Source organism: Tursiops truncatus, chromosome 9 (assembly GCF_011762595.2).
Source record: "Tursiops truncatus isolate mTurTru1 chromosome 9, mTurTru1.mat.Y, whole genome shotgun sequence".
In the NCBI taxonomy this organism is placed as follows: domain Eukaryota; kingdom Metazoa; phylum Chordata; class Mammalia; order Artiodactyla; family Delphinidae; genus Tursiops; species Tursiops truncatus.
The window spans coordinates 76,123,252-76,150,043 of record NC_047042.1 but is presented as its reverse complement, the minus strand read 5'-3'; the positions used below and the strand labels follow the sequence as shown (position 1 = coordinate 76,150,043).

Here is a 26,792-nt window from a genome sequence, read left to right as displayed (position 1 = left end):
CTGCCACAATTTCCCAGGCTCAGGGGAAAAAAAACGTTCCATAAACAATTGACTAGTAGCAGAGGATTGTTGTAGAACTGCTTAACTTGTTTGAGAACAAACTTTTTAAGCATGTTAGAAGCACTTACCTACAGATAATGGATATGCTCCTTTCAAATCATCATTAATCTGTTTATAAAAGCAGGTCTTTAAGGATCTGCTTATCAATTTTCAATATTCTTATAGCTAAAATATTTGTTGTAACAAGCATGCATTTCTCTAAAATTGATCTGTAATTCATGCTATTTAATTCAAATTGTTCCTTCTACCAATTAGACTGAATTACTGATGTTTGGGCAACTTTGGTGACAATTTAGTGATTTTATCATTATTCACATATGGTTTTCTTTCCCTGAACATTAAGCATGACTGTGGATCAGCTTGTGTTCTACTTTATTATTTTAAAAAAGAAAATACATATTTTTGGTTCAGGAAGAAAGTGTTTTTGCTGGAATAGATTTATCAAGAAGAAAAAAATAATGAACCTCTTCACTTATAATAAATATTTGTATTCGTGGATTTATAAAATTTAATGGAAACATTTCCCTTTAATACTCTTTTTAACAAATAGGTTTGAGGTTTTTCTGGAGAATGTACAAAGGTAAGTTAAAATGTATATCTTGTCTGAAAATAAAGGTAAAACAAAAGAAAGTGATTTAGAAGATACTTTCACAAATATAGAATGATTCAAAAGTTATTGCAGATATTAAAGTATGAATTCCCTTCCTACCTAATAAAATCCTTTAAAATTTCCAATTTCCTAATCTGTTGTCTTGTAAATGATGTTGTCCTAAAGACGCCGGTGGTAATGGACTCACTCCTCTTGTGTTTGTGAGGTATCTGGCCGCGTTTGCGTCTGAGAGGCATGAGTTGGATCAGAATTGAGTCTGGTGTTCTTTGACTGTGTTGCTTCGGATACTTCCTCTGTACTTTCCTGCCCAGGTTCTGGTGATGGGGACTCCTGTCTTGCGTTCTGAGGAATAGCCCAGTAATACATAGAAACAACCTCTTCCGAGACCAGAAACACCCTGTAAATCTTTTGCAATGGGGCCGAGCATGCAGACTTTAGCTGACCTGGCTTACAAAGCAACAGAAGCTATATACATGGTGACCTGTCTAGCGTGTCCAGTTGCTTTATTGCCTTACCCTTAATGTGTTACCTGTCACAATATACATCACTGCCCCCGAGAACCCGTGGCCCCTGGCTAAGTCCCTCTGATTTTGGCATAATACGTTTCTCTGTCTCAGAGTTTGAACAGCGTGTGAAGCAAACGCTTATTAATCTGAACTTCACCAACATCTTCGATAGAGAAACTAGCTCAACAAATTACCAGTGTAAATAAAATGGAAAAGGGGAGTAAATTAAGATACATTATTACAAAGATTCTTCTATGTATTTATTCAAATGTAAGCATGAACAAAGGACCACAGCATACCGATACTTTCTTACTTTAGCTCACCTTTCTGCATGGGCTCAGGAATGTCAAGACTTTGTTTCTTCAAAAACTGGTTTATAGTTCTAGCTTTTTCTAAATTAGACTGAACTCATCTCATTTATAATTCTTAAAAGAAAGGAAATTTAATGCTGCCTTTTCTTGGAAAATTTTGTAAAGACACACAGAACATGGTGAATAGTTGGCCTTCAGAAAGTACCAAGCCTGTGTCTGCTATGACATCGTTTTGAGACTTGGCTAAAACAGAGGCTTTGTGTGGACGTGTGTTCTAAGCACAAGTGCTCTTGGACTGTTAGTAGTTTAGTCCCGGTGGATTCTTAACAGAATGTCAGCCGTTCCATTATCTTGTACAAATATTTGGCAGTGGAATGCTCTTATTTACTAACTTTAAGTAATATAATATTTTTAAACCTCCAATCACTGGGAAAGGAAAAATAAACAGCTGACATAGAGATACTTAGCACTGAAAGCTTGCAGAGTTTAGCATTTGACAGGGTAGAGACTGGAGTTTATCATTTATCATTTAGTGAATGCAGGCCTTTCATCAAACTTTTTGTTTATTAAAAGAGTTGGTTATGTAGCACGTAGGTAGGAGTCAAAAGGCACCGTGTTTTTAAAATATTCAAATGTCCAGTAAAGTATGTTATATTTTGAAACAGTTTTTATTTGTGGAGAGGTGAGTCTCAGGTTGTATTAATGTTCCAAGATAAGCAAATCTGACTTTTGTGGTTTTAAATTATGTTGAATGTTACTTATGAGAAAACAATCTGAGTTTTTAGTTATGAATTAAGAGACTAGCAGATTAAAATAACTTTTACAGTGTTTATACTTTTTACTTCTCACCCAGTGAAATATATTCTCACTGAGGAGGTTCTATGATATGTGGTTTATTATCTGCTTTGCTCACACAGAGAAATTTATATATATAAGTGTTTCGTGGAAGACATTACAATTTTGTGTTAATGTAAAAATTCTTTTCCAGTTGGCATTTATACAGGAAAACAGTTTGGAGAATAACTGTTTTGTCTATTTATCGTAGGTTGGATATAGGATTTTTTGTTTCCTTTAGATAGTATATATCGCAGAGTCCTCTATCCATAAAACTGGATATGATGAGGATAAGTTTTATATCAATAGAACATAGTTCCTATTAAAAAGCTCTTAGTAATTGAAAGTATCTTTTCCTATACTTCTCAACTGCTTATAAAGTTTAATATTCTCAATAAATTGATTGGCTTTGTTAGGGCAGATTGCTTTCTTCTTTTCACTAGATTGATAGAAGTTAGAAAGGAAAAATTTTAAATAAATCTATTTTCCCCAAAGTGAAAATTATTTGAAATATTTTGTACAAAACAAACATTACTTTCTTTGAAATTTTATTAAATCAATTATTAACATACATAAGTAATACTTATTTCATTTATTAGTGTTTTTATGAAAGTTCAATTTAATGAACTGTTAAGCACTCATTGGCTATATGACATTATATTTCATTATGAAAATTGTAAGATGAATAAGAACAAAAGTTAATTTTACTATTAACTTCAAAAGAAGCTGATCTGACTGATTTAATGTAAGGTCAAAACATAAAAAGAGATGGAATTACTGAGATAAAGTGTCAAGGAGTTTGATATAGTAGTTAAAGCAGCATTTGTGCCTTTAATTAGGCATTATTTGCCTAATTAAATTCAAATTATTTGAATTTTTTTGCCATCCTTAAAATTTTGATATTACTGGTAGTCTTTTTTTTTTTTTTTTCCTACTGAAAAGGTCAGAGATGGGAATGTAGGTGTTTTAATTCAAAGACAAGAAAGGTTTTGTAAATACCCGTGTGAACATGTACTTGTGTGCATTTGTGTTCAGTAGTGGAGGGGTCTATAGATGATGGATCATGAGGTATTGCTAACACCACTGCCAACATCCGTGATATAATATGTACTATGTGCCAGCCACTGCTGTATGTGCTTTATGTGTATTGGATCATTAAATTCTCCCAACTATACTATAAGGTTGCCACGATTGTTATCTCCACTTTATAGATGAAGACACAGAGACACAGAAAGGTTAAGTGATTTGCCCAACTACGAAGTGGTAGAGCTGGGATCTGAATCCAGGAACTGTGCTCTGAAAAACTTAGTGTTCTGTTGCCTCTCAATGTACCTCGCTCCATTTTCTCTTTTCAAACATACAGCTAATGATATTTTTGTAATATGTTTTGGGGAATAACTTACACAATGTATATATATACCTTTAACATAATAAATGTACATACATACATTTGCACATACACATATATACCTATAAGAATACTTTATTTTTTACATACTTTTTATATACTTTTAATTTTGTATACTCACAATACTTGATTATATATACAAACGTGTGTTTCTTGAGCAAATAAACTAAATCCAAGCCTCCCTCCTTGAACGAAATTGCCCATAACATAGAGTTCTAAACTTCAAAATTTTGTGACTGAAGTGAATTCTCCAAGTTGGAAAATAATCCAGCTCGCATTGATTTGAGCAGACGGCCTGTGTGGTTTTATGAGCAATATTGGAGGAGACATTCAAATTTCCAAATAAGGTCTAGTGAAAGAGACCTCTGGGGTGGGGGTGGGGGGGCGGGTCTGTAAATCACATTTAAATATAAACTTTTTGCATTTTGTTACGGAATCCCTATTTTCAGCTACTGAAGGTACATTTAGGAAAAGGATGACAGCACCTGAGTATAAGTTTCCAGTTGCCACCCCCCCTCCTTTACTCCCAATAACCATGAAGTGTAATTGGGCTACTTATAATTTTCAGCGTTTTTGAATAACCTTTTCTGTGTAAAAAATATAAAATCCTCCAGCTACCAGTGTCTTTCTCTTGATTGTCGAGTCTTCGGGGCAGGGCTATTGTTTGTTTTAATTTTATTTTTACTTTTATCAGAGTGCTTCATACACAAAGTGTAGAGTAAATTTAATTCCAAAATACTTCTTATGAAAAATAGTAGTCCTCTACCTTTGTCATTTTCCACTGTTAAGAAAGAGGCAACTGCTTTCAATTTTTTTTTTTTTTGCAGATTCCCTTGGAATTTACTTTCATATCTCTAAATCACATATTTATCTAACTCTTCTCATTCTTTTAGTTTTAAGCCCTATCCATTGACGTCTGTGCAAGATGAGGAACTGGTATCTTTTCCTGCCCTCAGTGCCGCACCACCCTCCAGCCCCGCCCCACGCATACTTCCTCTCTCAGCTCGACACAGATATATTATCATTTTGGTTAGAACAGTGTTTACATGCTCATGACTATGTAAATGTTATTCACAGATGGGCCAGGTAAATTACCAGGTTTACTTTTTTCTTTCTGGAATAATACTTTGGGTTTTTTTTTTTGGAATTCGTAACTCTCCTTGTTTTCTATGTTTTTCTGTCTAAATCAACTCTAAACTTCCCCTGGTGTACGTTTTCTCTTCATATATTCAAATATTTGGGGTATTCTATCGATGATTTTTTTTTTTAAGAAATCTCTCAGCACGTTCTAGACCCACTCCAGTCTAGACTGCTGAAGCTGCTGCCGTCATGCAGTACCCCCTTTACTACCATTCTGAGATTTCCTTTGCCTCCCTTTTGTTTTAGATCCCTTGTTTCCTGGAATCCAAGTCATTGTCCTACTCTGTTTAGTCTCTCATTTGAGGTAGCATATCTTCCAGTAGTTTCCTGAAAAACATACATAGGAAATACATTTTTTAAAAAGCCTGCATGCCTAAAAATGGCTTTAAATACCCTTACAGGTTAATTCCTTTTTTTTTAAATTTTAATCTTATTGGAGTATAGTTGATTTACAATGTTGTGTTCGTTTCAGGTGTACAGCAAAGTGATTCAGTTCTACATATACATATATTCATTCTTTTTCAGATTCTTTTCTCATACAGGTTATCGCAGAATATTGAGTAGAGTTCCCTGTGCTATACAGTAAGTCCTTGTTGGTTAACTATCTTATATATAAGTAGTGTGTGTATTTTTTTTAATTTAATTTAATTTATTTATTTTTTATACAGCAGGTTCTTATTTGTTATCTATTTTATACATATTAGTGTATATATGTGTATGTTAATCTCAAGCTCCTGATTTATCCCTTCACCCCACATTTCCCCTTTGGTAGCCATAAGCTTGTCTTCGATATCTGCACATCTCTTTCTGTTTTCTAAATAAGTTCATTTGTATCATTTTTAAAAAATTAGATTCCACATAGGAGTGATATCATACACGTCTTTCTCTGTCTGACTTAACTTCACTAGTAAGATAATCTCCAGGTCCATCCATGTTAATTCTAATGGCTATAGAATTATAGGTTGGAAATCATTTTTTTTCCTTAGAATTTTGAAGACATCCTCCTGCTGCCTCTAGCTTCCAATATTTTATTGAGAAATCCAATGCTCTTTTGGTTTTGAACCTCTGCGGAAAAGGTATTTAAATTTGAACTCCAGTTCTATTTCCCGTATTCTGCTTTATCCTCGACTATACCTAGTGTCCCCAGTCCTGAGACTCTGTTTTACTGGTTCCACAGAATAACCCCTAACTTCTTTACTGGTAGGGGTGGATAGTACCCAGCTACATAGTGTAGGGGAGGGGACCTGAGGGCTCTAACTTCTTCCTAAACAAGTTTTCAACAGATCATCCTCTTTTTAGCCCTACTTTCATCCACTTCTGCAAGTATCCAGGGCTTCCAGCACCTAAGCATTTGGAGGGACTCTGTATGTGAATCAGGTTGTTCCCTACTTTCTCCACTACTGATTAAGCGTTCAGCTTTTGGGGGACTGCTGAGAAATTTGCTACTCAACTGTTTGTTTTGTACCTTCCCAAATATACTTGCTGTTGTCTTCTTTCCCTTTTCCTTTATCTCTGGGTTTATGTCTTTTAAAATATCCCTTTATTGTTTTAGTGAAGCTTCAACAGGGAGAAGGGATAAGGACGTGTGTTTAATCTACTTTCTTTAGTGGGAGATCCTGGGGAGTGGGGGAGGTGTCAGGGAAGCAGCTCATTTTCATAAATGAATGTTTCTTTCAGAAAAGACCTCCTGGAGATTTTATTCTTTTGTCTGTACACATATAATGAGATGAAATAATCTTTAATACGAGAAATGAATCCCCTTTATTTCTACTGGAGGATGCATTGACTTACAGGTCACCAAGGGTTAAATAGGAAGGTGGGATTTCATGCCTTTACGTTCCTCCTCAAATACATCCAGGGGACAAAGGGACTAGTTAAACTGTGCCATTCTTGCCATTCTGTGGCCAACGCTTTATTTAAAATAACAGACGAATTGATTTCAGTATTTTTAAAAAAGAATTTGGTTTCCCACCCTCCACGCCCTTCCTGCCCTCGTTTCCTAATAAAGATCTTTTGAAAAATACCAGCTATTTTCTCACTAGACAGGGATTTTACTAAAGATTTTACCAAATAACTTGTGGGTTTAGAAGACTCTTTAGAGCGAGTGACACTAACAGTCTTTAGGAGGAAATGAACAGTTTTACTTGTTGTCATTCTCCAGTCATAGTTACATCCATTCAAGAAATATTCACTGAGTACATGTTCTATGCCAGGCAGTATGTTAAGTATTTAAAACATAATATCTCTTGTACTCATGGAGTTTATATTCTAATAGATACTACGATATGGTTAATAGTGGCTACCCTTTAGGTAATGCTTCCTGTGGGACAGCACTCTACCTGGTTGAATCCTTAGTGCAACACTGCAAGGCAATTTTAACACTCTCATTTGACAGATGAGGAAATTGAGGCTTAGTGGTTTGCCCAAGGTCATCCAACTGGTATGTAAAGGAGCCAGAATCTGAAGCCAGGTCTATTTTATTTCAAAGCTCATGTTCTTCCATTTGTATAGTTGAAAAAAGTCAACAAAGCAATTTCACCTACAGTGTTTTATCTAATCTTTTGTTATCTAAATCAGTAAGGACACTCATTTCTGAACTGAAAGGTAATTATTCTCGGCTTGAGAGATTTGGTGAAAAAAAAATCACTAATTAATTGCATCATTTTGAGGGTATATCTTATTATCAGCTTGCCTTACTTGATGCAGTTTTTGCATGAACATATGTTTAGGGATAAAACTTATTCATAGAACACAAATTTTAGTTTAACTACAGTAGAAGAACTTAGCTGTTTTAAGAAAGTCTGTATCAACTAATTTTTAAAGCAAATAAAATAGTTTGTTAATGCAAATAATTGCATTCTAAGTCCCTTGTATAAACACTTTCTCAGGCTTTATTTATTTAAAATGTTCAGTTGATAGTAGCTCAGGAAAGATGGGGAGAGTCTGCATATGGTTCCTTAACTATGTAAATTGTCTTATATGTTTAAAGGCACCCTGGACTATCATACTATAATCCTCCAGAAAGACACACAGTAAAACAGAGAGGCAATGTAGTACAGAAATGTGTAAGCAAAGTCAAGGGGAGTCAAATGTTAACAAGAAACTCAGAGCTCAAATTAGTCAGAGAAATTCAAGGAAACCTGAAATTGGTTTTTTCAGTTGGTAAGCTGATCATTATTTCCACTGACATTTATTAAATACCTGCTGTGTGACAGGTCCTGCTTCGGCACTGGGAATAAAATAATGTTTACGAACAAGATCCCTGCCTGCCAGAACCGATGGTCTGGCAGGTTAGTGAGCGCAGTGAATTGTGGGTGAGGCAGCCGACTGGTTTAAAAGCTGAAGCCTCTGAAGCTTGATATACAGGAGACAGAGATACCCAGACACACAAGGGGAAGGAGAAGGGTAAAATGGTAAAGAACAAGAGATGAGATACTGGAAAACAATGATGAAGAAGAAACTGCGGCACACTGCAGGGAATGAAGGTCAAATCCAGGAGGAAAGGGCAAGTCCATAGTGGATTGTATTTCACAAACGAGTTCAGAATTGCATTTGTATAATGCTTTACAAATTCAAAATTTTAAATTTTCCAGAACAATTTCCCATGTGTCAAATCAGCCTTGATGATAACAGTGAAGAAGACTTTATTTTTATCTTCATCAGACAGATGAGCAAACTGAAGTCAGGGCAGTTTAATGATTTTTCCAGAGATCACAGAGTGTGTTACTTCAGTCTGCTGACTCCAAATTCAGAGCTCTTTCCACTGTTCTAGGACAGCACTCATGGAGGAGAGGGGTGAGTTGCCCTGCAGACTAGCTTGGTACAGACCATCTCAGCAAACCACGTGTGTTGGGAGAGTAAGGGCTTGACAGACACATACTGACGTCATTAGGAGAGATATACACGTGTTTCAGTAATGCTGAGGACAGCAGACGGTTTTGTGGTGAAATGTGATATGTATGTACCCTACCTGCCATAACAGAGCTCAACGGGAGTTGTTGCTTAATTCTTCGCTGGCTTTGTTTTATTTAAACTGTGGATTAACACCAAGTTTTATAGATGCCTCACTCAGATCCAGCTCTTAAACTAGTGACTGAGTGATTCTCTGTGCAGTGATCAACACAAGGGTGACTAGGACTCAGAGCTCCCTGAAAAAGAAAATGTAGGCGTAGGGCTTCCCTGGTGGCGCAGTGGTTGAGGGTCCGCCTGCCGATGCAGGGGACACGGGTTCGTGCCCCAGTCCGGGAAGATCCCACATGCCGCGGCTGAGCCTACGTGTCCGGAGCCTGTGCTCTGCAACGGGAGAGGCCACGACAGTGAGAGGCCCGTGTACCGCACACACACACACACAAAAATGGAGCCCTTTCCTGATCACCCAGTCCAAGGCAGCTCCCAGTCTCTTTCCATTGTACCACTCTGCTTTTTTTTTAACTTTTATTTTTTAAATTTTTTATTGAAATATAGTTGATTTACAATGTTGTGTTAGTTTCAGGTGTACAGCAAAGTGATTCAGTTATACATATATATAGCTATTCTTTTTCAGATTCTTTTCCCTTATAGGTTATTACAAAATATTGAGTAGAGTTCCCTGTGCTATATAGTAGGTCCTTGTTGGTTACCTATTTTATATATAGTAGTATGTATATTTTAACCCCAAACTCCTAATTTATCCCTCCCTCCCTTTCCCCTTTGGTGCCCATATGTTTGTTTTCTATGTCTCTAAGTCTAGTTCTGTTTTGCAAATAAGTTCATTTGTATCATTTTTTTTTTTAGAATCCACATATAAGCATATGATATTTGTCTTTAGACAAATACTTCACTTCTGACTTACTTCACTTAGTATGATAATCTCTAGGCCCACTCATGTTGCTGCAAATGTAATTATTTCATTCTTTTTTGTGGCTAATGTTCCCTTGTATGTATATATCACATTTCTTTATCCATTTATCTGTTGATGGCAGGTTAGGTTACTTCCATGTCTTGGCTGTTGTAAATAGTACTGCTATGAACTTTGGGGTGCATGTACCTTTTCAAATTATGGTTTTCTCCAGATATGTGCCCAGGAATGGGATTGCAGGATCATATGGCAACTCTATTTTTAGTTTTTGAAGGAACCTCCATACTGTTCTCCATAGTGGCTGCACCAATTTACATTCCCACAGCAGTGTAGGAGGGTTCCTTTTTCTCCACACCACATTCTGATTTGTTTTCATATATTCTTATCTATTCATATATTACGTAAAAAAAATTTATTGAGCACCTACTTTGTGACAAGGAACACGGTAAATTTCTGCCCTTGATAGAGCTGTCATTCCAGTGAAGAGGAATAATCAATAATCATCACTACCCGATCCTTCCACCCTGACTGGCACCATAAATGGAGCGGAGGATTCATGACAGCAGTGGAGTTGTTTTAGTTCTGCTGGAATTAGTGAACTTTCAGAGAACCTCTTCTTTCTCACCCTTTTACTGTTTACTTCTGTAAAGTGACCTCCGCAACTGGAGAAGTGGCAAGGAAAAGCACAAAGAACATGGCTGCAGTGGTCCCTTTAGGGCTCCAAAATTTATTTTATGATGCACGTTCTTGAGCAAGTCCTATTGTATACTTTTCACATTAATTTCTTCATTTGTAAAATGAGGTAGTCTTATCCATTGAGTGAATTAATTATGAAAGCATTTGATAAATGAAGCACCATCCAAACGACCCACTTAGGTGAGTATTGAATGCTGTCTGCCGATATCTCAAAATTTGCTGAAATTTTCCCCATCTGCTCCCAAGGGAGGGAGCTTCTTGAATATGTGCCTCCGTTTTCTTGTCCTTTGAATAAACAACACTGAATAATATTTAGCTTGTCTCTGATGACCATATTTTACTTTGAGTCTATCCTAACAGCATTCATTTTCTGTTCTTCTACAGTATTTTGGAAGTTTACTTGTCATTTTCTGTGTAGAACTGGCTTGTGGTGTTTGGACATATGAGCAGGAAATTATGGTGAGTTCAAAATGGAATATAACCACAGTCTGAAACAATATTCGTTCAGCCTTTTAAATCAGATACTCTGGAGTTGTTAGGCACGTGATTATTAATTTGAATGTTCATGCTATCTGGTAACAATGAATACTCCCAATACTTCTGAACTGTAGCATTTTCTTTTCTGTGTCTAAAGCATAGTTCCAAAGCACAATTTGTAATTTTTCATTTCCTCTATTCCTATATATATCTTTAATTCCACAGATTGCTTAAACATGGATATAATAGACTGAAAATTATATATGTTCTAAAATAATTTTACCATCTTCTGAGTGTATAATAGGAAATATTCACATTTGCAACAGGACTTGAGAAAAGTTGAAAAGCTACATGAAAACCTTATAAAATGCTGACTGCAGCTGTACACTGATGGCTAGGAAACACGTACCTTCTGTTTGCAGGAAGCCGAACCATCTTCCAAATTAGGAAGTGTGTGTTAGAATGAATGAGAATAAGAGTTTCTTAACCTTAAGATTTTACCAGTCATGTTCGGTATACCACTCCACTTCACCTCTGCTCTATTGGGCATTATTACTTATTTAATGTTTGCTCACTTCATTGGTGAAAATTGGTGCATTGATTATCAATGAGGTTGAGCACTTTTGCATGTCTGTGAAGTCTGGCTGTTTTTGTGGTGGCAGGTCAGATTCTTCCACTGTGAGCTTCGTAGAGTAATTCTGTTTCAGGAAGATGATGTTTTTTTCCCCCAACATGTAGTCTTTGGACTGTCTACAGCAGGAGTCCACCAGGGTGATTCTTTAAAATTCACATTATAGGGCTCTAGGCCAGAGCTGCTAGATCGGAATAGAGGAAAACGCAGGGACTGAGTATCTGCCTTTGTGGCAAGTTCCCCAGGTCAGTCTTCAACATTTTAAAGTTTAAGAGCTCTTAAGAAGCAAAGCAGATTCTTTTTTTTTTAAATTAAATTTAATTTATTTTTTATACAGCAGGTTCTTATTAGTTATCTATTTTATACATATTAGTGTATATATGTCAATCAAAATCTCCCAGTTCATCACATCACCACCACCCATGAAGCAGATTCTTTTACATTTGTTTCTGAGAGGCATTTTGGCAGTTGTGTAAGAAAATTGAAGACATCTCTGGTACTGATGCAGTTATTAAAGATTCTATGGTAAATCTGCTACTGTACTGTGACACTGTTTTGAATACTAAGTGGTAATTACAGACTAGTGGGTACTCTACATACTTCAATTTACATGTAAACGATACTTTGGCACTGCTACACAGCTGAACCCCTCTGAAAACACTCATGCTTTCAATGTGTGACAACTCTCAGTAAGAAGAGAGAATTTATGGTTATTTTTTTCTCTATTAAAAATTGAAAAGTCAGGGCAGGTTCTAACTAGTTTAATATAAAGTTAAACACTATCTTCAAAACAAAATCTCCTCTTACAATAGGAATGCTCTTGTTGTCTTTGAGAATCATATTTTCACACCATCCCTAGAAACTTGGCATATTAAGGGAATGAAAGAGTGATGGATTCCAGGGACTCAGTTTTGGTGTCTTACTAATTTTTTCTAATTTCAAAAAACACATGGATCTCCTTAACATTCAAGCAATGAGTAGTAAATTGTATAATTAATTCTTGATCTCCTCATCTCAGCTTTTGTGTTCTTTTTGGTAATTAAAAGGTTTCTAAAAATGAGTTTACTTTCTAGTGGATTTTAAAAAATGGCTTGAACAGTGTTTATATCATACTAATATTTGATAAATTTCCTAAATTATAACAAGTTTGAAATGAATTAATTTAAGGTATTTGAAAGGAAATATTTTGACTCTAGTATAATTCTAAGGAACTTGAGGAAACAGAAAGGAATTGATACGTTTTAGATACTTGCTTCTATTCTGTGAAGGGGCCATCTGCAAGTATTTTTTTAGTATCACAATGGTACTGGATGGGTGTACACTGCCGTGCCCGCTGAAGGCATACATCACTGTTTTGCTTGTGTAAATCTTCCCCCAGGATAAAACAGGATAAAACAAGGGCTGTTTAAAAGTGAAATGTGGAAAGTAGTCCTTTAGGAAAAACGTTTGTCAGAATTTTTTTTTTTATTATTGCCTTTGCACTAATAGCAACGTGAATGAAAAGTGCCGTTAAAGTTTATGAGCTGCGAAATTTTGCAGAACCCAGACTTTGCGTAGAATGGGCTTTGTGCTCTTCTCTGTTCCATGCAAGGAGCCGATACATGTGTGTTTTCCTTTATGGCCAGAGCACTCTATTTTGTGCCCGAGCCTCAGTGACCACCTGTGTTTCTTGCTATATTTGGTTTCAGATCAATTGTGGTCACAAGTGGGAAACAACTTAATTTATTTTGGAAAATAACTTAAAAATAAGACTGTTCTAATAACCAAATCAAGAGATTGAGCATCAGGCAGCCTATTTTCCCATTATTTCTGTTTTTTGTATACATGTTCACCTCCCATTCATCATTCCTTCACTAGATGAAATCTGTCAATTATGTTAACTGTTTCAGATTATAAATTTCTAGAGAATTTATTTCACTTCTATTTATTTTATGTTCAAAAGGATATGAGATAATAAGAATTTATAGTGCATAGCTTGAACTTTGGTTAGTTCTCTGAACTTTGGTGGAACCAGATGAACACACAGTATACCCAGTCAGCCCATTATTTAGGGAACAAAGTTGTGTGCCCAGGTGTTGGGGTGTTTTCTTTTGTATTGTACATTTCCAAGTAATAAAAAAGAAAATTAACAAAGGAACAAAATGAAGACTTTCTGTGGCCAGGAATTTTTAAACTACTATTGATATTGCTTTTTTTTTTTTTTTTTTTGCGGTATGGTATGGGCCTAGCCGCTCCGCGGCATGTGGGATCCTCCCGGACCAGGGCATGAACCCACGTCCCCTGCATCAGCAGGCGGACTCTCAACCACTGCGCCACCAGGAAAGGCCGATATTACTATTTTTAAAAATAAGATTTCAAAATATTATGAATATTGAGTTAGTGTCAAATTTGCTTGACTTAGCCCGGTCAGTATTGCTCCATAGATCAGGTGTGGATGTCTGTCTAGTTTCCCAAGAGTTACTTTAATAACACACGTGTGGAGAGACTAGGATTTTTGTGACCCCTTTTCTCCTGTAGCACTGTACACAAAACATAACATGGTATGCTAATTAGATTTCTTGCCAACTGTTGTGTTGTGTACCTGAAGCTGTGTCATGATTAAAAACTGTTCAGGGACATGGTGCTAGGTACCTTAAGAGGCAGAGCACAAAAAAATGCTTTAATTTCAGAACAATTTTTCTAGAATTCTAGCATGCCTCTAAAATCCAACTTTTTTTTTTTTTTTTTTTGCTGTACGCGGGCCTCTCACTGTTGTGGCCTCTCCTGTTGCGGAGCACAGGCTCCGGACGCGCAGGCCCAGCGGCCATGGCTCACGGGCCCAGCCGCTCCGCGGCATGTGGGATCTTCCCAGACCAGGGCACGAACCCGTGTCCCCTGCATCGGCAGGCAGACTCTCAACCACTGCGCTACCAGGGAAGCCCTAAAATCCACTTTTTGAAAAGTTTACAGACTTATTCTAGAGTGAGGCTTGGCTTGAGCTGAACTCGTTCCCTTAATTCTTCTCCCTTTATTTTAGTACCATAATCTGCAGTCACTTCAAAGAACCATTTCATAGCATTACGAAATCAAATGAAAGGGCATTTTGCAGCAGGGATCGCTTGTTATGAGGAGCTCGGGTGTATCTACAGAACATAGAGCTTTACTTCTTTGTGATTTCCTTGAACTTGATATCGGCATTAAGTGATTTCGCATTATTTTGCTTAATATGAAGTACTTCCTCATTTAGTACAAAAATCTACAAGTAGAGATTGTTTGATACGTATTTAATAACGCTGAGCTTAATTTAAGCCACAAACAAATACAAATTTAAGGCAGTGTTTGGCAATGGCAGTACATTCCAAGTAAGTGTGAGTATGTGGACGAGTCTATGAGTGAGTGTATTTGTGTGAATCTGTGAATGTATGTGTGTCTGAATGTGGCTGTTTGCATGTTACAGTTGTTGATACTTTGTCTTTTCTATCGCTAGGTTCCAGTACAGTGGTCAGACATGGTCACTTTGAAAGCCAGAATGACAAATTATGGCTTACCGAGATACCGGTGGCTTACTCATGCTTGGAACTTTTTTCAGAGAGAGGTAAGTGCTACCTTTTCTGAGGTAGAGGGTATGGAATAAATGACACACTTTCAAAACAAGTGTTCAAAGCTTTGGCTTTGGTCATTTTCCCTGTGCTGAAAAGTTAAGCCGATGATTCAGTTACCACTGGTGTAATTTTTTATTGAGAAATACTTTAAGTAGCTCTATGCCCTGCTTTTCTTCCACCATTTCTGCTTCATTTCCCACGGTTCACATATATTTTAGAATCTTTTAAAAGCCCTTTTGCTAAACTAAATTTTCCTTTTTTAATGAGAATTCCTTGATAATTACCCAAGCTCGATGTGAATGGATAATTTTTCGTGACTTTTAGAGCTATCTGTAATTTAAACATCATTTGAAAATTTAAAATCATGGGTCTTATTTGGAAATTAGGACTCAGCATATCATTAAAAGCATGAACTTTCTAGTCAGAAAGAACTTCGTTCAAATTCTGGCTCTGCTGCTTACTATTACATGAGCTTCTGTAATTTACTTAACTTCCTTAAGCTTCAGTCTCCTCATCTATAAAATGGGGATCATAAAAGTACCTATCTCCTCCAGGTGTTCAGAAGATTAAATGGAATCATAAGTTATTGTTAACAATAACATTACAAAGTTAAGTGCTTTTAGCTTTTCTTACCTACCTTCCATATAGCACTGCATCCCATTATCCTCTCAGACAGGAACTATATTTAGATGTTTAAAATCTGGTGACTTGAAGTTAACCATTGATTCAAACTAAGTTCTTCTCCCAAGCAGTTTCCTTGCGATTGGAGTGACATTCCCAGATGACCAAGTCTATCTCTTTCTTTTACTGGCATTTAAAGCTGGGCTCCAAAGCATTTGAGAATCAGGGTCTTGCACAATAGAGGTCCTGCTCCCTGCTCAGTTACTCTGTCTTGGATACAGGCAGAGGTTCAAGTCCAGGATAATCTCCAAATCTGGCTCTTTGTGTTACAGTTGTTGAGATGGTGAAAATTATCACTGCAGCACAGATTTCCTGTTTATTTAACTGCTTCCTGACTTTGTTTGTTTACTCTTCATTTGTACTAAAAACAACGTGAAGGGAAAATAAGTGAAGCGTTAGGGAATTTATAATAAGCTGTGTTCAGCTACTGCCCGGAGTGGAAGCTTCCTAGAGCTCTTTATTTTCTGACAGTTGTGATGTGGACCATGATAATCCAGGTAAAAAAACAAAATGAGTTTTTTTCTAATGGTACAAAGAGGGCGCCACCCTAGGTTGATAATGTACAGCGCTACAAATGATAGCGCACATATTTTTAGATTGGTTGTATGGTAAGTTCCCTCCTTTACATCATAGGCTTATTTCACTCCAGAGGAGGTGGTGAAGACCTCCGGGCCTCCTGAAAGAATTTTTAAAAGCCCCTTGTATTCATTTGCTAGGGCTGCAGCCATAACAAAGTACCACAGGCTGGGTGGCTTAAACAACAGAAATTTATTGTCTCACAACTCTGGAGGCTGGAAGTCTGAGATCAAGGCATCGGCAGGATTGCTTTTTTCCTGAGGCCTCTCTCCTGGGCTTGTAGACAGCCGAAGTCATCTCCCTGTGTCTTCACGTCATCTTCCCTCTGTGTCTGTGTTTAAATTTCCTCTTCTTATAAGGGCATAGGTCAGATGGGATTAGGACCACCCTTATGACCTTATTTTAATGCCTTCTGTAAAGACCTTCCCAAATATGGTCACATTCTGGAGGTTAGAACCTCACCGTGAATTTTGGTGGTGGGGCGGAAGGACACAATTCAGCTAACCACCTTCTCCCAAAATAAATTGTAGAGCAACCTTGTCAGGCTGCAGTTTTCCTGACTCATTCGGTGCAGGTCTGGGCATGTACTTCACTTTAGTGGACTCTCACTTAAGCCCTAGTGATGTTTATTTAATACCTTTAAAAAAACTGATGCTAAGAACTGTATTTATTGATTGATTCTAACATAGAAGTTGGAGTATAGGCTTGAGAACAAATAGACTCCACCGCTGGCTGGTCTGTGATCTTGGCAACCTACTTGTCCTGTTCCTTAGAGCCTCAGGTTCTGCTTATGTAAAATGGTGGTGGAATTTTCCGGTTTGACAGCATGTTAGAAGAGTGGCCCCATCTCACAATGTGGCTCTAAAAGAGGCAGCAAGACTCCAAGGAGACGTAGACCATAGTCATGTGTGGCTTAAGAATGGGTTTGCTTAAGGGAGTTTCCAGGAAAATTTTCAGTATCAATTCAGTATCTTCTATTGATGAAGAAAAACAACCATGTAAAAAGCAACAATATCTCAGGGACTTATTAAAATAAAAAAAAGCATCTGGCACAGAAGATGCTATGCATAAGTTATTTGGAAAAGTCATCTGTGTGGAGCACCTCACTTCCTGAGAAGGCCAGATAAATGGGCTGTTCTATTGTGGACGGAGTGAGCATGTTCCAAGAACCGTCCTCCTGTCAGCAACACAGAAACACACATGACATTAGGAAATGAGAAGTAGGTTTCTTCTGCATGCAAGGATTTAAAAAGACTGACTTGGAAAGGTAGTAGTTTATGATTTTTAGAAAGTGGTCATTTTACTACATGTATTTTTTATGGATACTCAATGACTTATGTAAAATACATGATGTTAACTTATGTTTGACTTAATTGGTGATGTTTGTGGTATATTTGTGGATTTTAGAACACATTTATAAGAAGGAAATACTAAAATTATTTTTAAAGTTTCTTGGAAAATTTTAGTATTATTCATAGCATCAGTATTTCATCACTTATAGTACTCAAGATGATTTTTTTCTCTTTATTTATTTATTTTTATTTTTTAACATCTTTATTGGAGTATAATTGCTTTACAATGGTGTGTTAGTTTCTGCTTTATAACAAAGTGAATCAGTTATACATATACATATGTTCCCATATCTCTTCCCTCTTGCATCTCCCTCCCTCCCACCCTCCCTATCCCACCCCTCTAGGTGGTCACAAAGCATCAAGCTGATCTCGCTGTGCTATGCAGCTGCTTCCCACTAGCTATCTGTTTTACGTTTGGTAGTGTATGTATGTCCATGCCACTCTCTCACTTCGTCTCAGCTTACCCTTCCCTCTCCCCGTATCCTCAAGTCCATTCTCTAGTAGGTCTCTTTATTCCCGTCTTGCCCCTAGGTTCTTCATGACCATTTTTTTTTTCTTTAAAATTAGATATTGGGCTTCCCTGGTGGTGCAGTGGTTGAGAGTCCACCTGCCGATGCAGGGGACACGGGTTCGTGCCCCGGTCCGGGAAGATCCCACATGCCGTGGAGCGGCTGGGCCCGTGAGCCATGGCCGCTGAGTCTGCGCGTCTGGAGCCTGTGCTCCGTAGCGGGAGAGGCCACAACAGTGAGAGGCCCGCGTACCACTGAAAAAAAAAAAATTAGATATTTAAGCAAGTGAAAAAATGTAAAATGATTTTTTGTATTTCCTTGTTTCATTTTACGTAAGAAATTCAGAATTCTTTAAAGTTTATTTTAGTTGAAATTTTGAAATGGTGGATTGTGATATTTTACAATACAGTGTTAGTCCTGAGCACAGGGTGATTTGTTGGGCTACATAATTTTCAAAGCCAGTCACTCCTGACAAAATTCTTCTCCGTGACTGCCTGTACATAACCCTTGTTTCTGACTATATGGAAGAGTAACTGCCCTCTACCCAAGGACAGAAAGTTTTCATAGTTAATTACTCTGAATCTAATCTACATATGTCCTTAAGCAGGGTTTCTACACTTTGACCAGAGAAGGTTTTTGTTAATAGTTGGTGAAATGAGACTAAAAAGAAACAAAGACAACATAGTTTGTCTTAAATCCAACTTTATTGACACTAAAGACACATCATTTCTTCTGAGATTATGGTGATAAAATATGACAGTTTTTTTCAAGAGTCTCACTCAGTTGAATAAAAATTTGTTGGCCAAACCTATGTTTCCATCTCAGAAATTTTTGGAAATGTTCTGGTTAATGAATCGAGTTGGGTAATCTCTGTGATGTGGGCTGTTGGCCAAAAATCTTTCTACAGAGATTGCGGAAAGTTTTAATATAATATTTGAATTCGTTAAGCAGTTAAGTTGGTAACTAGGCAATATGCAAATAGATTGATCAACTATTCCCTAGTAGCTAGAGGTTTAATGTTAGATATAAGATTTCAGCTATTTGTTTTGTTAGTGTGTATTAACTTTGCTGCTATGTGATCGCTTGTAGAGGATTTTACATTTGGGGGGAGGTAAGACTCAGTCATGCCTGATCTGTCTTCATGTGTTACGGGCCTTATTGTTCAGAATTGTTCCATTATGGAGTCCTCTATTACATTTCTGTTGTCAACATAAAATGTGCACATATCATTAGGTGATGACAGAAGTGACTTTAGCTCTGGGTGCAAATATTTAAGAAATCTAACGTTCAGTCTCCCATAAGTTAAGAAAATATTTTTGTTGTTTCTGAGCCTGACCAGTGATTCTTTTGCAGTTCAAGTGCTGTGGAGTTGTCTATTTCACCGACTGGCTGGAAATGACAGAAATGGACTGGCCCCCAGATTCCTGTTGTGTTAGGGAATTCCCAGGATGTTCCAAACAGGCCCACCAGGAAGATCTCAGTGACCTTTATCAAGAGGTAAGGCCATATGTCATTAACTTATCATGGAAGTAAAGAATCAACAACATGCCAATGCAATTTTCCTCTTCTGTCTAAATATGAGGGACCCGAAAATTGTTTTCCTCTGAAATGTGGAGAAAGAAGACAAAGCTAAAAGTTTATATAAAAATCTGAATACTAATCACATTTTAACAAAGTAAATTTGGAAAGACTAGGTTTTAGAATTAATTGGATTTTGAACTGTATTGTGTAGAACCAAGCTCTATTGCCACTTCCTAAGAGCGCTTTAAAAACAGACATGCAGAGTGTGTGACTAACTCCGGACATTGGGGAAGACAAGGTTTGTAGTTCTTGAGCATAATGTGTATTTAGGGCTTCCATATAGACTAAAACATGGGGGCAGGGGATGGACAAAAAAACCAAAACCCAAAAAACCCCCCAAAACCCTTCTACTCTCCAGAGAAAATGCTGTCCTCGACTCTTCAGGTCCCCCTGCTGGCTAATATCAGTGATGTTAGTTTTAGCTGATTTAATGAAGTTAGATGCTCAGTGGGATTAAAGTCAGTTATCAAGTGGCTAAGAAACTTGCATGTTTATGTTTTCCGGGAGAATTCATCAGAATCATCTGTTATTCCTTTGTTAGCAGAAGCTTTCCTATTCCTTCATCTTTAATGGTGATTTTCAAACTTTGTTAGCAGAGAAATCCTATTTTCAAATTAAAATCTAGAACTACACCATTCCAGTATAGTAGCCAATAGCTACAAGTGGCTATTGGCTATTCAATTAAAATAAAATAAAATAAAAATTACATTTCCTCAGTTGCACTAGCCACATTTTAAGGGCTCAACAGCCACTTGGGACTAGCAGTTCCTGTGTAGGCCAACACAGATATAAGACAGTTCCATCTTTATAGAAGGCTTCATTGTAGTCTTGATCTAGAATGGAAGCTCAAAATGTGAATCAGGTGGAAGGGAAGCTGCTCAGGCTGATGGGCTGGGATCATTTCCCAGATACATCACCAGTCAAGTATCTGGGTACCACAAATCATATTAACATAAAGTAACAATTTATATCATTCATAATATAATACACACATACACACACACACACATCTGATTTTCCCTGGAAATACTGTCATTGTTCAAAACGTCTTTTAGGCTGTCTGCCAAAGCCAGTTGTAGAGATGCTCGAAAATCAGTTGTATTAATTTATAGTGTAAATTAATGAATTTGAAAATGATGCTGGATTACCCACACAAATGTTTCATTTCATTCATGTCTTAGAGATGAATGACTTTTGACTGTTAAAAAGTTCATCTTAGAGGACAAGCCTTTGCCACATTTAAGGATACCCAAAATGAAGTGCTTTGGCCTCTGAAGGCAGGCCACAAAGAGGAGTGCCAAATATCTTTAAGAGATTCAGAATTGTGTTAGTCTTTCTAGGGCAGGAAAGTACCACAGAGTAAGTTAAACAACAGATATTTATTGTCTCACGGTTCTAAAGGCTGTAAGTCTGAGATCAAGTGTCAGCAAGGTTGGTTCCTTCTGAGGCGTGTGAGGAAGAATCTATGCCTCAGCTTCTGGGGGTTTGTTGGGAATCATTGGTGTTCCTTGGCTTGTAGAAGCATCACCCAGATCTCTGCCTTTGTGTTTACATGCCATTCTCCCTGTTTGCATCTGTCTCCAAATTTCCCTTTTTCATAAGGACACCAGTCGTATTAGACTAGGGGCCCACCCTTCTCCTGTATGACCTCATCTTAACTAATTATATCTGCAAGGATTCTATTTCCAAATAAGATCACATTCTGAGGTACTGGAGATTAGGGACTTAACATATGAATTTAGAGGGGATGAAATTTATCTCATAACAAGAATTGTTGAAGCAACTGAATAACTCAGGTGTTTACTTTAAAAGATAATCAAAATACTTATAGTCGTGCCTCACACTACTGGGAAGTATTGTATTTGGATGTTATCATTTTAAACATATTATGCTTAGTAGCATTTTGGCTTTGAATGAAAAGGAATATACAAGATATTGTATATTAAACGAAGAATTATTGAGTCAGTGTCTCTGAGTTCTGCAGTGATTATGTTACATTTTTTTTTCTGAGTGAAAGGTAAATATTGGTTGGTGACTGTAGTAGGGATGGTCACCTAACAAGTTCACCAGTTAAAGTCCTATTGATTTCATAAAACAGGAAACCAAGCTTAATATTTCTAAGATAATATTAGATGCAGATGTAATTGTGGATATTCAAATACATAACTTACCACTAGGTTTTAAAAAACAGATGATTACAGACAGACATTTATTTATTAAGATGTAAGCCCCAGGGAGAGCCTCCTCCTGGGATAATAAACCATTTTGCAGAAAAATCCAAAACCAAAATACCCCAGAGGATTACAGTATAGATGTAAGTGTTGACATGTGAATTGAAACCTATCCACTTTCCTAGTGTGAACTTAATCCTTTGTTAGTTTTTAGGAGTAGCAAGTCAATATGGGGAATTATTGGGCTACATATGTAATAATTTCTACTTTCTTTAGTGATCAACACTGGTAACATGATTATAACCAATATTGATCCTGAGAATGACAAAACATGAATGAATTTACCATATCTTCCCACAAAGTCTGAGTATGGACAGATTCACTTCAGTTTTATTATTTAGTTGAAAGGCAGTCAATTAAACATTTAATAAAATTTTTTTGTTTAAAAATGCAATTCACTTTTGCTAGTAGTATTCATAATGAGACACTTTAATTTCAGGATGTCTAGAATTGCTTGTGACATGAATTTTAAGATTAAAAGAAACCACACTATTGTGCAAGTGCAAATTGATGGCCCATATTATTTTAAAAGTTTTCTCATATTTTCATCAAAAGACTTTGAAAAGCAAGCTGACATTATCAGTGACAAGATGTTCTTTAGACAAACTTCCAGCAGAGACAGAGGTTCATTATATGAGAGTAATCTGCTTTTGCATTTTACAATTAATAACAGATGCTGAGATTGGTAACATAGTGCATAATTATATGCATAGCTGACTTACAAAAGTGGATCACTTAGTAGCTTTATGGCAAAAGTACAATTAAATCCATCATTAAAAATAAGACTTAATTCCACTTTGCCCAGGAGAACATACGTTTCCTCGTTGCAGTGTGCCCAGAGATCATCCACCTGAAAGATGAGGGGTCTGAAAGGGTGAACAAGTGAGGGACAGCTGTTGGTATTTGGGAAATTTATTCTGAAGTAGCAAGTACTGAAAGGAGATATTTTAGAGGTCTTCAAAGTTCATCATTCCGAACAGGAACTAGACTTATTCATTGTTGCTCCAAGGGCCAGAAGTTACAGGAAGGAAATTTTGAATCAATAGACGGAAAACCTTGCTCATCAAAATCCGTCCAGTTGTGAGAAAGGTTCTCTTGTAAAGTCGTGAGTGTCTCATCACTAAAAATATTAAAGTCAAGGTCAGATAACTATGTCATTGGTGGGTAGAATGGATTTTTAAATTAAGAGTGAATCTGGACTAGATGAACTTCAAGGTCCCTTTTATCTTTCATATTCTGTAAGCTTAGAGATAAGAACTGACTTTCTTCCTGTAGTCTTTCTTCAGTAGTCTGAAATCAAGGAAATAAATCATTCTCAACCATCTGGTGGCCTGCATGGTCCCTGACCCATATGTCATATTTTATGACATATTTGAAATCTGTGAAAAATGACAGAGCGGAAATATAGCAACAATCGCACATTTTAAAAACATTTCCATCAGTGGTATTGTTGGGTTTGGCACACAGCCCCTCAAACATCCATAATGAGCTATCCACTTGTATAAAAGTATAGATTTAAAAGTATAGATTGTATAAAATCTTGTATAGAAGTATAGATTTAAAAATCTATAAAACTATCTCTGACCCTCAATTTGGTTCTATCCCATTCATTCATTCAAACAGTTTTGAATGCCTCCTGGGTTCCAAGTGCTATTGTGAACGCTGAAGATACCATGGAAAATGTTTCAGACAAAAAACTCTCCTCCAGTATAACTTATGTTCTAGGTAGGGATATAGACATTTAACAAGAAAAAAACAGCAATAAAAAATCATTTCAGGTGGCGGTAAGCACTTTGAAGACTCTGAACAGGGTCATGTGCTAAAGAATGGCTTTATTGGTGAGGGAATTATTTAAGATAGGATGTTTAGGAACAGGCTGTCTTAGGAGGTGGCATTTGAACCGAGACCAGTTGGTGAGAAGGATCCAGCCATGCAAAGATCCATTGAAGAGTATTTTTTTAGCCTAGGGAACTGCAGTGTATAAGCCCCCCTGGAGGTGGCCTGGACCAACGATTCCTGACTGCTTCCTACCCTGCAATTTGGGACTGTTTGTGTAACCACACTGTCTAAACAGTGGGTGTGAGACTTGGCTTCAGCAAAACCTCAGACTCAGAGTTTAAGTTGGTAAAATACAAGACTGAGATGCGTCTTTTCCTTCTTTCACCTGCCGAGTTTTCCATCATACCAGTTACTAAAGTTCTAGACTTGACTGGAGAATAAGACGAGAGAGAGAATAAAGAAGGCTGGTAGAAAAAAAGTTTTGGTAGAACAGGGACTTCTAACCCCTTGCCCATGGACCTGTGTTCTTGGATGGGCTTCAAGAGAAAAGTGGTATTGTTGAAATTGTTTTTGATATTTTATATGCATTTTTCAGTGAGTAGGATCTATAGCTTTCATCAGCTTTTCTTGGGGCTCCATACCTAAAAGTGTGAAGAACCACAGTTGTAGGGAATAGTTGCAGTGTTTGCTCTCAGGTAGGAAATGAAGAAAAAAACACCTCCTCAAAGAAACTGAAATGGCATTTTCCTCCTCTGTATGCCACCTCAAGAAAAATAAATGGATGTAAACAAGCTCACAACAGGCCCTACTTCAAATGGACCAAATCAAAATGTAAAACCGAGAGGGAGAGAGTCAAGTAAAATATGCTTCCAAAACCACATTTCTTTGTTTTGTAGTTAGGAGAAAAACTACTGTTAAAAGAGATTGACTGCTTCTTCAGAATAGTTATTCACAGAGGTTATATAAGGGCCGGACAGAAAGATGGTTTCTACGAAGCTGTGTGCCTTTGGGACACTTGTTCTTTGGAGGCTTAGTCTTGATATGTTCCATGGCGTATTGGGTTTGAATATCAAATACTCTTAATAATTTCCTTTGCGGCAAATGATTTTGCTCCACGCCATTTCTGCCTCTTTAGAAGGTTGTTTATTTCTTTTCTGAGTAACAGGAAACCTCTACATACAAATAAAGAGATGGAAGAGGGCAGGGGTGTGAATGTGAAGGGGATGTGATCTTTCTGAGTCCTGACTTGCCAGATGAAGAACCCAGATGGTGATGGTGTGTATAGGTCTCCAATGCTCACAGATAGTAAATGGACATGCAGGGGTGCTCCCCCAGGTTAAAGCTGGGGGCAGCTCATGGTGACCGTGTGGGATGGCTTGTCTGAGGTTTTTATTCTCTCATTTGTGTATTAACCTTTCTGTGAGCTGAGAGTTAAGAATTCAGCCCTCACCCAGATTGGAGGTCCTTCTTCACCCATCTCCTTTGCATGCTGCTGTCCTTGGCAAACGGTATTTGTTTTATAATCCGTGTACAATTTTGGGGGGAAGTATCTCAGCTCTCAACACTTTTTATTAACACTCTTCCCCTGTCATCATCTTTGTGAGAATTAGGAAGGTGAGTCAGTACTATATGTCTGCTTTGACTAATAGAAACAACTTTTATTTTATAATTTTCACACACAACATCCTACACATAGAAATATTATCTCAGCACTTCTGAGCCAGAGGAAGAAACATGACAGAGTACTGTGGGTACAAAAGGACATGGTGGGGAAATGGGGGTGTGGCCTTATGGCAATCTCTACCTAGTTGTGGGATGGATTATTTTTCTCCCAGGAAATCCAGCTCTTAAGCTGCTAGTGAGATTCTTCTTGGGACCAAGTAAATTTCCACACCCCAAACAAACAAAATTAGGGGCAAGTGTTGAAAGAGAAGCCCAAGGCAGGAAGCAAGAGGTAACAGCTTAGGCCCCTGGCCAGGTACCATCCAGTTGCACTGATGTGAGGTTGATCACATCTGCATAGAAATGATCCTCACATCAGTGGCTAAAAGAAGAGGTAGGAATGAGATGATCTTGACTGGGACACAGGAAGGAGCCTGACACTGGGTGGGCAGTCCTTCATTGCCACTGTCTTTGCGATTGAGATGTGCAGTGAGAGCCCACAGAGCGGGTAGTAGTTCACTGGGCCTCCAATCTTAAAGCTGAGCAGGTGTTAGCCAGTTGCAGAAATCATTTGGGGGGTATGGGGCCCAAAAGGGCATTTCAGGCAGAGGCAATGGTGCAGAGTTAGAGCTGGAAGCGAGACAGCACAGCGGGAGCACAGGCGTGAGGAGGGCTGGACAGGGCAGACGCTGGCTCATGAAGAGCCCTGTATATCCTGCTAACGCGTGCATTTTATCCTGAAGTCTGTGAGTAGTTGCCGAATGAAGTGACAAACAGGTTCACAAATTTGAAACATGGTTAGGAAAGTAAAACTGAGAACAGAGGTGCCATGGGATTCTGATTTATTAATAATGAAGCTCTATTCTCAGATAAACACACAAAGAATCTCCTGCCCAGATAGTGAACCATAGGCAGCTTTCAAGCCCAGGGGTTATTTAGATGGAATATACCTAAGAAGTTCCATTCTCAGTTTTCTTTTGTATAAAGGCAAAACCCTCCCTCGTGCCTCTCTGCTGACTTCATTATCTCCTCCGTAACTGCTGGCAGGGATCAGGTTGACTCGGACTTGGGGTGATATCTGTTTTATCATCTGAAGCCCTGTAGGAGGAGCTTGGTCTTGGTGGAGGGGGGATGAATCCCTTTTACATTCAAGCTTCGCTTGATCTAATCAGGCCTTGAACTATTCTGCCAGTTTTGCTTCAGGTATACAAATGCCTTCTTCTTTTCTTTCATTCTCTTTCTCAACATAGTTCAGTTCTGAGCTTCCTGTTACCTATTCAGTATTCAAGCAACTTTTCCTCTTGTGCTTTATTAGTAGAGACTTGCAAAC

At 37.6% G+C, this 26,792-nt stretch overlaps 1 protein-coding gene across 3 annotated transcripts in view; it reads left to right on the top strand.

The window, feature by feature from the left end:
• Positions 1 to 26,792, top strand: part of TSPAN12 (tetraspanin 12) — a 65,951-nt gene that overhangs the window by 27,244 nt on the left and 11,915 nt on the right. For all 3 annotated transcript variants that reach the window (XM_004313167.4, XM_073809869.1, XM_073809870.1), the window contains exons 5-7: positions 10,787 to 10,861; positions 14,977 to 15,084; positions 19,563 to 19,706. In XM_004313167.4, coding sequence (XP_004313215.1) covers positions 10,787 to 10,861; positions 14,977 to 15,084; positions 19,563 to 19,706 — 327 coding nt within the window. The remainder of the gene's footprint in view (positions 1 to 10,786; positions 10,862 to 14,976; positions 15,085 to 19,562; positions 19,707 to 26,792) is intronic.